Raw genomic sequence first — 11,625 nt, 5'->3', positions numbered from 1 at the left:
CTTGTATAGCTTATCCACCGTTATACTAGTTGGCTTCTTTAACTATTCCATATTTCTTGTTGCTTTTATCATGTATGTGCTCTTAACAACATCGACATCCTTGGTCTCCTTGCCATGGTTAATGCTCTTGGCCACACTGATGCTCCCCTTGGCTCTCACACTAAAGCCGAGTTTCTCTAACACTCTTAACAACATCACAACCAAGTAAGCAAGAATTTTCAACTAGATTCCTCCCATGCATTTAAGACAATCAAATATAGGCTTCGTTTTTGGATTTACGTGACTAATCAAGCAAAAACTATACTTGAAAAAAGCTTTTGTGTTATAGATACCCATATTAATTTAATTAAAAAACTAACACTAATTGAAAGTTAACAGAGTTAGTACTTTGTCTTAGTTAAAAAATAATTTTCCTTGTTCATCATAGATCATACACTCTTGTCTAAGTGGAGCCAAATATAAATAAATTTAAGTGATTTTAATTTTAACCTTATATAAATTGAGAGAGAAGGGGACAAGGAGGGTTACATTTATTTGAAATATTAAGTTGTTCTATGCATGCCAATGGCACTACATGATCGGCGGGAAGCAATACCCTAACCGAATAATTGGCGGGAACTCATCGCTCCGGCTTCCAAAATGGTCGGGTCCTTTTTCTGAGTATAAATGCCGCCCGGATATATTCACTGCCCTTATTTCGAAACACACTCGCACGAGAAAAAGCAAAGTGGCACTTTTATAATCTTCTGCTACTCCTCGTGTTTATTCCTCTCCCTTATTTTTCCCCGTTCAAAACCCTCGTTCTCGCGATCTCGGCACCCATGGCGAGAGTTTCGACGTCGGAGGCTTCATCTGACGAAGCTCGATCTAGCGGTTCGACTGATTCAGAAGAGGAACCAAGGAGCGAAGAGATTGATCAGGAAGAAGATGATGAGGAACTTGAAGCGGTTGCGAGGCCAGCGGGAGACGATGATGAAGAAGCTGGCGAAGAGAATTTGCCTAACTCGGATGAAGATGGCACTGGCGATTACTCCAAGAGCGATGATGAAGACGAGGAGGTAGACCTGCCAAATTGACCTTTGTACTTTTCTATACATTGCCATTGTGTAAGAAATGGAGTAACATATAGTAAATGTTTTATATTTCGTCTTTTTTCATTAACTTGCTCCTCGAATGTTCTTCTACTTGCTTATTTTTAATGTAATCACAGGTGGTCTTTTCCGTTGGTCGCAGGTCTCATTTTACGCAATTGTAAACTTTTTTTTTTTTTTTTTTTGTCGACCATAATATGTCCTAGTATCTTTTCTCGTTTTAGCTTTGTTTTTGGTTTTGGACGTAGGTGTTTCTCTGAGTTGTTGTTTTGCTTTGGGCTATTTTACGCGCTATATTTTTAATTATTTGTAGACATTTATTTTTATCTGCTGCCTTAGTGTTTTCTTATTGGGGTTGTTGTTCTTCTCTTCTATTGCGTGTATTCGATTTTTGTGTGTCTGGAGTTTCTTTGAAGAGGAGAGTGGCAAGTACTTGGATCTCTTTTGTTTTCTACGTTAACAATTTGAAAGCCTCAAGGTGTTCGCAATGCGAAGAGACATGGGGAGGTTGTAGGTTAATCTCTCTTGTGCATCTGAAGAGAGGAATAGCTTTAGAACTGCGTATAATATTTCAGTTCAAATGCTGAGTTAATTGAGCTGTAAGCTGTGATCCTTCTATTATCTAATAGTCAACCATGTCCGTGGAGGGCGCATTTAAGGGAAATTTTGTGTTTTTCTTAATCTGTGTTTTTACTAATAGCAATAACTAGGTAGTCTTGCAGTGACAATTTTGTTGCTGATTACTGCTCACATTCAGTTCTATATGCTATTGTCTGTCATTCGAAAGAACATGCTGATTAACTGTTGCTTGAGTTTTCTTGCTCCTGAGATCCAGGAGAGTAAGGCTTCACCAAGATTCATGGACTGGGACTTAGCTCTCTTGACGTTTTGTGTGATTGATGTTGTCATAGTCATGAACCAACCTAGATACTGAGTGCCAATCTTACAATTGAAATTTTTGGTGTTAAGAGTCCACAAAGTGAGGCTCCAAATGTGTTACTACAAGCTTCATTCTTCATAATGGCCGAAAGATCAGCTGTACCTGAATGAGGATATTTTGTGTACTTACTTGGTATGCTTAATTCCTTTACAGACTGATAACACAGCTGCAAATTCTGAAATTGGAAAACATGAAAGAGCCAGGCTGAAAGAGATGCAAAGACTGAAGAAGCAAAAGATTCAAGAAATCTTGGATGCACAAAATGCTGCTATTGATGCTGACATGGTGTGTTTTTTTATTTTATTTTGGAAGATTTATACCATGTGAATTTTCCATAGTAGTGTAGTATTTTGCATGTGATAACTAAACTTGCTTGTTGTTGGCTCACCAGAACAACAGAGGGAAGGGACGCTTGAAGTATCTGCTCCACCAGACGGAGATTTTTGCCCATTTTGCTAAAGGTTCTCAAGCTGCATCAGAGAAGAAGCCTAGAGGGAGGTAATATTATTGGTAGTGCAAATTTTTTATATCTTGATGGCTCCAGCCATTGAAATTAATAGTCTGTTAAACAAACTCTTGAGTTGTGATTGAGCCTCTCCATCTTTCTCATAGTCGTGCTACTTGAAATGTGTTCATTCTGTAAGCTTTTCATGTTTGCTTTGGCTGGGGTAGTCCCTAAAATGGTTATCCTTATCCATTGCTACAATATTTAAGCTATTTGAGGAGATGCTACTAATATACTGCTGTCATAATATCACACTAAATTTAAAGGAAGATTAATGGTCTGTTTACAGTTTCTTTTGGTAAGATTTGTTTCTGGATTATAGTCCAATATATGAGATGAATGCTTGCTTTCTTAACTTTTAAATCTGATCCGTGTAGGGGTCGACATGCCTCAAAGATGACTGAGGAGGAGGAAGATGAAGAATACCTTAAGGAGGAAGAAGGTGGTGCAGCAAGCACACGCTTGATGACACAACCATCGTGTAAGATTTTCATCTGGGCACTGTTTGTATCTATTCCTGTGTTTTGCTTCTTACTGGCAGCACAACATTTTATCTTTGAGTTAATTAATTACAGGATAAAACTTATTGATTAGAATAGTTAAAGTTATTAACTAATCTCTATATTGTACACAATGCTGTTGATCTGCATGTTGTGCTACTACCTGTTCCGTTCTCATCTAGGCATCTGGATTTATTTATTTATTTTTTGGTGAATCTTAAGTCCCACTGGGATATGGGGTTTGGTATTCAAAAAAGGAAAAAAAAGATCTGCATGTTTTGCTGTGCTTAGTGTTGAAAGGGCTAATTTTTATGTCTATTCTGCTCCATGTACAGGTATACAAGGGAAAATGAGGGATTATCAACTGGCTGGATTGAATTGGCTGATTCGTTTGTATGAAAATGGTATCAATGGCATCCTTGCTGATGAAATGGTATGCTCTGACTTGGGACCTCTTTGAGCGGAATGCCTGACTAATATCAAGTCAAACCTTTTAATGCTGTTTACCTTTCTGTAAGCTATGCTGATGTAACTTGGTTTAATTGTGTCAGGGTCTTGGGAAAACATTGCAAACCATCTCCTTACTGGGCTACCTGCATGAGTTTAGGGGAATCACAGGGCCACACATGGTGGTTGCGCCAAAATCAACTCTTGGTAACTGGATGAAGGAAATTCGTCGTTTTTGCCCGGTTCTACGTGCAGTGAAGTTTCTGGGGAACCCTGATGAAAGGATCTGTCTGTATGTCTTAGTCTTTCTCATTTAATTACTTTGTGACTCTGTTATGCTCTATATATGTGGGAAACTAGTTGCATCTATATTGCTTTGTTGTGCAGAGGCATATAAGAGAGAGTCTTCTGGGTGCTGGGAAGTTTGACGTATGTGTGACTAGCTTTGAAATGGCTATCAAAGAAAAGACGGCCTTACGAAGGTTTAGCTGGCGCTATGTTATTATCGATGAAGCTCATCGAATCAAGAATGAAAACTCCCTTCTGTCAAAAACAATGAGGCTCTACAACACCAATTACCGCCTTCTAATTACTGGAACACCTCTTCAGGTAAATTTATACAAATTTTGTTGATGCATCCATGATATATCTACTTGGCCCTTGATAAACATTCTACTAGGCATTTCTATCTGCTTAAAAGCTTGTTTGTATTTTGATGTTTATAAATTGATGGAAGCTTTTCTGTATGCAGAACAATCTCCATGAGCTCTGGTCTCTTCTTAATTTCCTACTGCCGGAGATATTTAGTTCTGCTGAAACTTTTGATGAATGGTTTCAAATATCTGGTGAAAATGATCAGCAAGAAGTAGTTCAACAGCTTCACAAGGTGATCTGAATGTGTAATTTATGCTAGATCTTATTTATTCAACAGCACAATGGGCATGCGATAATTGCTTCTGTCTGTAAACCTAAGGTGTTGCGGCCATTTCTTCTCCGGAGGTTGAAATCTGATGTAGAGAAAGGTTTACCTCCCAAGAAGGAAACTATCCTCAAAGTTGGCATGTCCCAGATGCAGAAGCAGTACTATCGGGCTTTGCTTCAGAAAGACCTGGAGGTTGTTAATGCTGGAGGAGAGCGTAAGCGACTACTAAATATAGCAATGCAGTTGCGTAAATGCAGTAACCATCCATACCTCTTCCAAGGTGCTGAACCCGGTCCACCTTACACTACAGGAGATCATCTTATCACCAATGCAGGTACAATTTTTATGTGCTATTGCATCCACATCATTTTCAGGTTTATTGGAGTGATTTATATTTTTTATTATGTTTCTCATCCTTTTGCAGGTAAAATGGTTCTTTTAGACAAGCTGCTTCCCAAGTTAAAAGAGCGTGATTCCAGGGTTTTAATATTTTCACAGGTTACTATGACATTTTTTTTCCTAATTTGCAGTTTACTTGAGTTTTTTTTTTTTTTTTTTTTCCTTGTTGTTTTTTGTTGTTGTAGACTTCAACTGCTACATATGTGTGCAGATGACTAGATTACTTGACATTCTTGAAGATTATTTGATGTTCCGTGGGTATCAATATTGTCGTATTGATGGTAACACTGGTGGAGATGATCGTGATGCATCAATTGAAGTTTTTAATCAGCCAGGAAGTGAGAAGTTCATCTTTCTGCTCTCAACTAGAGCAGGCGGCCTTGGTATCAACCTGGCCACTGCTGATGTTGTCATTCTGTATGATAGTGATTGGTAATTTCAACTTTATCTGTTATTGTCTGTTTCTAATATTTTCCTGTCCCTTTATGCATGTTTTCCTCTTAACCTCCAAGTTTCATCACTGCTGCTATCTCAGGAACCCACAGGTGGACTTGCAAGCACAAGACCGTGCCCACAGGATTGGTCAAAAGAAAGAAGTTCAAGTGTTCCGTTTCTGCACAGAGGTAAGCCTTAATGTGAGCGTTTTTTTTTTCTTTCAAGAAATAACCTTCCGGCCTTTTGGATTCAAATTAATACAGGTAGTGCACAAATTTGAACAATGCTTTTGATTGCTATGCTGACACTCTGGTTAACATACTGTTATTTGTTAGTTATTAGATCTTATGTAAAAAAGTGCATGCTGTATGGCCTTTGACATATCAGCTAAACTGCTGCGCTTTTCTATTTTGCTTTTTATGGGAAATGAAGTACACAATTGAGGAAAAAGTCATTGAGAGGGCCTATAAGAAGCTTGCGCTAGATGCTCTGGTGATTCAACAAGGTCGATTAGCAGAGCAGAAAAGTGAGTAGTTGTGACAAAAAATTTGCAGAATAGCTTTAAGTAGAATGCGGTCATTGCTCATTGCTTGTGCCTGTGATGGTGTGTGTTGACTCAGCTGTTAACAAAGATGAGCTGTTGCAAATGGTCCGCTTTGGTGCTGAAATGGTCTTCAGTTCTAAAGACAGCACCATAACAGATGAAGATATTGACAGAATTATTGCTAAAGGAGAAGAGGCAACGGCAGAGCTAGATGCAAAGATGAAGAAATTTACAGAAGATGCCATAAAATTCAAAATGGATGATAGTAAGTGGTCCAGATGTTTACTGGTCTGTCTTGTTGCTGTGTATACATATTTTGTTGAAACTAGTTCCATTTTTAACTGGCTTCTATTTTCCTTAAAATGATGGCATTTTTATTATTTTATTAATAAGGTTTGCTTTGGTGTTGTTTGTAGCTGCTGAGTTGTATGACTTCGATGACGACGACAAGGTATGTGGCACATCATCACTTATCTGACTTGAATCAGCAAGATAGTTGTGGATCCCATACTGATTTGCATGGGTTGAACTGGTTGGGCCTGCCCAATGTGGGTGGATCTAAAACCTGAAACTTGAAAAACCCAGCATGTCTACTGGGTTCAATTTGTAAAATGGTTGATATTTTTGGTCCTTTTTTTTCAAACCTAAAATATCAGAAAACCATATAAATAGATACTTGATAGTTTTTTTAATAGTTTTTTACTCTATTACTCCTCCAGTTTGTCCATTTGTGAAGCCTAGTTTGACATGAATCCATTTTGCCACTGTTTAATGTGTCTCTTGTGTTTTATAACTTTTGATCAGCAAGAATCTTTATTATGTTCCTTCTGTAAAACATTATAGCCAATGTAATGTGTTGGATTTTTGGGTTTAGCCTGGATCCATCCCCAATTGATTAGCCACTTAGGAGGTCTATTATTCAACCTTAGAACCCATTAATTTTTTCTTCTTATTTTTCAATGTGGGACATTTTTCACTTGACATAATGCTTTCTGTACATGATTTGTTTTCCCTCTGACAACTAGGTTGACTTCAAGAAAATTGTGACTGAACATTGGAATGAACCACCAAAAAGAGAAAGAAAGCGCAAGTAAGACTTACTCCCACTGCTTCCTTCTTCTCTTCTTCAATTTTCTTAACAAGCTGATTAATTTATACCTTTCTAGCTACTCTGAGTCTGAGTACTTCAAACAAGCAATGCGACAAGGTGGTCCTGCAAAACCAAGAGAGCCTCGAATTCCTCGTATGCCTCAGCTGTAAGGATCTTTCAACATGTGTAATGGAATTTTACAGTTTGGTAGGTTTTATTGACATGTAATCCTGAGGCTGTGTTATATATTCTTTCTTGTAGGCATGATTTTCAGTTTTTCAACACTCAGAGGTTGAATGAGCTATATGAAAAAGAAGTGCGGTATCTGATGGTACTTGGTTATTGCTTCTTTCTATTTTAAAGCAATTTTACTCTGAACCTTTTTAGCATGAATGGCACACAGCGTGACCACAGAAACAGGGAACAATAATCTTAACTGCCCTGTTGTCAATAGTTATTGATTTATCTTCCATTTCCCTATTCATTCAGCAAACACACCAAAAGAATCAGTTGAAAGACACAATTGGGGAAGCAGATGAAATTGAAGGTATTTTGGACAGAAGTTTTCTTCTGATTATAGAAATTTTGTTTTAGTTTTCAGTGGACTTGACTTTGAAGTGAATGATTGTTAGATGTGGGGGAACCACTGACTTCTGAGGAACAAGAAGAAAAGGAGCAGTTATTGGAAGAGGTATCATCCATTCAATTGCTAAGTGTATTCAACTTTAAGCATTTGCTTAAAGCTTGACCTCTATTGTATTTTAGGGTTTCTCATCATGGACTAGGAGGGATTTCAATACTTTTATCCGAGCGTGTGAGAAATATGGTCGAAATGACATTAAAGGCATCAGTTCCGAAATGGAAGGTAAAACTGAAGAAGAAGTTGAACGATATGCTAAGGTTTTCAAGGAGCGATACAAAGAACTTAATGGTATGTCCTGCTTTCGTTTCCAAATTAAACAGTTAGGGCTCATTATTTTATTTATGGTTCACTGAGATTTCAAGTTTAGGTGTCAGTTGTCATCCAAAATTTTAATAAATCAATGATGTATTTTTTTGCTCTTAGATTATGATAGGATTATCAAGAACATAGAGAGAGGAGAGGCAAGGATTTCTCGGAAAGATGAGATAATGAAAGCTATTGGGAAGAAGTTGGATCGCTACAAGAATCCTTGGCTAGAGCTTAAGATTCAGTATGGACAGAACAAAGGGAAATTGTACAATGAAGAATGTGATCGGTTCATGGTGCGAGTTCTCTGCATATTTTACGTACCTAGTGTGCTAGTGCCAATTCAAATTTCCTGTAATTTGTAGCCTAGACTTGTCCATGTGATATTGCTATTTTTTTCAATGTTTAGTTATGCATGATCCACAAACTTGGTTATGGCAACTGGGATGAGTTGAAGGCAGCTTTTCGGACATCGCCGTTGTTTCGCTTTGACTGGTTTGTGAAATCTCGCACAACTCAGGAACTTGCAAGACGCTGTGATACTCTCATTCGGCTGGTGGAGAGAGAGAATCAAGAGTTTGATGAAAGGGAGAGACAAGCACGGAAGGATAAGAAGTTGGCCAAGGTTTTTATTTTTTATTTTTATATTTTAACTATAGTTTTGTAGTTAGTTTTTCCTTTGTCCACGATTCCCATGTGCTGGAGGGTTGTTTTATTTATTTTGGAATTTCAGTCTGAATAACTGTTGGCATGTATATTTAATTGAGAATATCACCTCACAAGTTCATCATATGGTGTTTTTGTAGAATATGACTCCATCTAAGAGGGGCATGACAAGGCCACCTGTTGTGGATAATACTCCGGGATTGTCATCTATGAAGAAACGTAGGCAATCTATCATGGATGATTACATAACCTCGGTGAGCTTCAGGCTTTGTGTCTTTGTATTCAAAAGATTTTTGTGCTTATGTTCTGCATACCCAAAATGTTCTGTAGTTTTAGGATCGACCTGACGAAAGCCCCTTCTTAAGTGCTTAGGTTTTGACATGTTATCATCTTTATGTCAGAAGATTTGCTTACATTGAAATTGCAGAAATTGGTTGCAAAAATTATCTCTTTTCACTTAAAACCTTAGACCATAGTCAGTTGGTGTTCCCTTATTCTTTTCTTATTGAGCTTAGGTGAAATGTTTGTCTATTAGCTTTAGAAGAACTGATAAATGCTTGCTCCTCTTTCCTTGCAGGGGAGGAAGAGAAGATAAACTATTGTGAGCCTTTGAAGATAGGTTACCTTAACTATCGGTACACTGGAAGGTAGAGATTGGGTTGTATTGGCCCCAATTTTGTGAGTGGGAATCAGAGAAATTGAATCTGTTCAAGCTTGATCCTTACTGGTTTTAGCAAAATCATCTCTAGAGCAGTCTGTAACTCTTTACTTAAAAAGTGTACCATCTTGAACCCGGAAGGCATCTTTGTCTAGTTGTACAGCCAATATGAGTAAACTTTATAGGTTATCAGCAGTGCCCAAAGCTCTCAAGCGGAGAACTTTTTGGGACTTCTCTGCATACCTACTTGGAAGAGTTCCCAGACTCTTAAAAATGGATTTTTTTTCATGTTGGTACCTTACCTGCTTGAAGTTAATTCTACTTTGGCTGATCCAGTCCTCTTGCCATTGCAGCCTGCCTTTTGAGGAACTGCCCCTTTTGTCCACCAAATGTATCTCATATGATTTTTTTAAGCCGAAGCTAGCGCATTCTTCATCATGGAACAAAGTGAGGCTTCCCGTTGTGTTCATTTAATATCGCAGCTGTTGCCGTGTAGACTAATTAGAATTCTGTGAAGTAGCGATTATGATGCTTATTTGTCTATGTTACTGAATACGGGATACTGTAGTGTGTAGCATTAGCATGTCATTATTGTATTTACATGCATTGGTTTTGCGAGAACAATTGTCATTTTAAAGTGATGCAACTTTAAAGCTGAATGGATCGGTAAACCAGTGGGTAGGAAGGCTATCCAGCTAGTTTATCATTCTTCATTGTTTACACAGGTTTTAATGGAGGGGCAAGTATTCCTTGTGGTGTAAGTAAATCCTTTATGCCATATAATTCACTTTTAGTAAGAAACATTTGATGACAGTGGTATCTGAGACACATTTGTCCAGAGAACCAATGTCATGAGAGAAACTCCTTCAACTGCAGTATGATACCTTCCATTCTGTAGATGGTTACTTAGTTTGGTCTTCAGCAGCTCGCGTCTCCTCAGCAGTATCTTCAACAGCTTGTGTCACCTCCTCGGTATCCTCAACAGCTCGTGACACCTCCGAGGTAACTTCAACAGCTCGTGACACCTCTGCAGTATCTTCAATGAAAATGTGTTCTTTGACACCAATCTCTGCCTTGTTACTTTCACCTGTGTGCAGCAAATATCAGCAAATATCCTGCAGTTTACCAGCATGTCATGACTCATGAATCATACGTACCCGCGTTACCGTGTTCCTCAGAAGCTGCGTTTTCCTTTTCTTGCTTACACGGTTGAATGTTTTCCTTCTGACCCTCTTCCACAGCTCTCGGAACTTGAGCATCTTCTTCTTTCTTTCCTCCGTGACCGGCCTCATAGCGCGGCGAATAATACGCACCTCCTTCGGCAGCAATTGAATTAATTCGCTCCTCTTCTTTCCTCGACGAGAAATACCGGTCTGGAGACTCTCCAGAAATCAACGCGCCGACTTGTCTCTCTTCCACCGGAGCTTTCTCACTGGCCTCCGTATTCGTTGTTATGTCCTTTACCTCCTTCACGCTGTCGCTTGCGGCCGCAGCGACTTCGATTACTGGAATGACTTCATTGTCCTTCACGCTGTCGCTTCCGGCCGCAGCGACTTCCATTACTGGAATGACTTCGTTGTCCTTCACGCTGTCGCTTCCGGCCGCAGCGACTTCCATTACTGGAAAGACTTCGTGGTCGGGGGCGGGGGCGGGGGCGGGTGCGGGTGTGTCCGTCAACAACTCCGACTTCTTCCGGGGACTAACAGCTATATCGCCGGCGGGAGATTTGTGTTTGGACCCTTTGCAGCCCATCTCAGAAATGCAAAAAATACAAAGGAAAAGAATCTGTGATTGATCGATAGACGAATCAACAGCGTAAATCGTAAACCACTTCGTCTCCTTTGAATTTTCTCAAATTTATCATTTTATATATTTTTTTTCCGGCTTGTTTCTGAAGTTAGATATTTTTAGAGGTAGTGAGAGCAGGAGGGAGAAGGAGGCGCTATTTTGAGGAAGGGACGGTTTCAAAGAGAGAAACTGAGCGAAACCATTTTGATGTTTGACTTCTTCTCTGCCGTTGCTCTGTGACTCGTTTGCGCGTTGGCATCAACTGAATCCCAGTAACTGAACCACATACGTAGCTCCTCTTGATCCATGCATCGAGTTGTTCTTACACTCCACTAGATGGACGGTTTAGAACATGCTAGGTCATTGTTGATACTGGAAGACGCGAAAAAAACTCTCGTTGGTCTCTTGTGGTCATAGATTCTCGCCGCGCTTCTCTTTCTGTTGAAGCCGTGCATGCCTTATTACGCTGTGGCTTATCGTCAATGCTTCTTGTTTCCAATTATGGTACGATTAAATCACATCAGTTTGGCTGATACCTGTATGCGATATCGTTGCTTATTTTAGATAAAAATGTTAGATCCAGTGGGTATAAGGTAACATTTAGCCTCCCTTAATGGCTTTTTTCCCGGAAAAATTAGAAAAACAGTTCTAGATAATTTTTTTTTTCTGGGTTCATTATGGCCCCATATTT

The 11,625-nt window shown here is 39.0% G+C and overlaps 2 protein-coding genes across 4 annotated transcripts; one reads left to right on the top strand and one right to left on the bottom strand.

Annotated features, from left to right (window-relative positions):
* Positions 1 to 720: 720 nt before the first annotated feature.
* LOC137958534 (ISWI chromatin-remodeling complex ATPase CHR11-like) lies at positions 721 to 9,866 on the top strand. Of its 3 annotated transcripts, XR_011113994.1 has the most exons (26): positions 721 to 1,058; positions 2,185 to 2,316; positions 2,423 to 2,529; positions 2,914 to 3,017; positions 3,372 to 3,469; positions 3,588 to 3,768; positions 3,872 to 4,092; positions 4,235 to 4,369; positions 4,457 to 4,739; positions 4,830 to 4,903; positions 5,016 to 5,236; positions 5,340 to 5,427; positions 5,672 to 5,765; positions 5,860 to 6,048; positions 6,200 to 6,234; positions 6,809 to 6,873; positions 6,950 to 7,039; positions 7,135 to 7,204; positions 7,363 to 7,420; positions 7,506 to 7,564; positions 7,639 to 7,804; positions 7,940 to 8,118; positions 8,232 to 8,447; positions 8,629 to 8,742; positions 9,066 to 9,135; positions 9,500 to 9,866. XR_011113994.1 is itself a non-coding variant. In XM_068805596.1 (25 exons), exons 1-25 carry the CDS (start codon positions 822 to 824, stop codon positions 9,509 to 9,511), a joined length of 3,228 nt encoding a protein of 1,075 aa, XP_068661697.1. In that variant the 5' UTR covers positions 721 to 821; the 3' UTR covers positions 9,512 to 9,866. The 3 variants fall into 3 exon arrangements, 2 of the variants coding, with proteins under 2 accessions (XP_068661697.1, XP_068661696.1); XM_068805596.1 differs by lacking the exon at positions 9,066 to 9,135; XM_068805595.1 differs by having other exon boundaries at positions 9,066 to 9,866.
* Positions 9,818 to 10,966, bottom strand: LOC137958535 (uncharacterized). The gene is made up of 2 exons (XM_068805597.1): positions 10,304 to 10,966; positions 9,818 to 10,233 (listed from the first exon to the last, which is right to left on the bottom strand). The coding sequence occupies exons 1-2, from the start codon at positions 10,896 to 10,898 to the stop codon at positions 10,049 to 10,051; spliced, it is 780 nt and encodes a 259-aa protein (XP_068661698.1). The 5' UTR covers positions 10,899 to 10,966; the 3' UTR covers positions 9,818 to 10,048.
* Between the last annotated feature and the right edge of the window lie 659 nt (positions 10,967 to 11,625).

Source organism: Aristolochia californica, unplaced genomic scaffold, assembly GCF_029961685.1.
Source record: "Aristolochia californica isolate CCGP_79_NKW_82.1479 unplaced genomic scaffold, dmAriCali1.0.hap1 SCAF_3, whole genome shotgun sequence".
NCBI lineage: Eukaryota > Viridiplantae > Streptophyta > Magnoliopsida > Piperales > Aristolochiaceae > Aristolochia > Aristolochia californica.
This window is presented reverse-complemented; position numbering and strand designations above follow the sequence as displayed.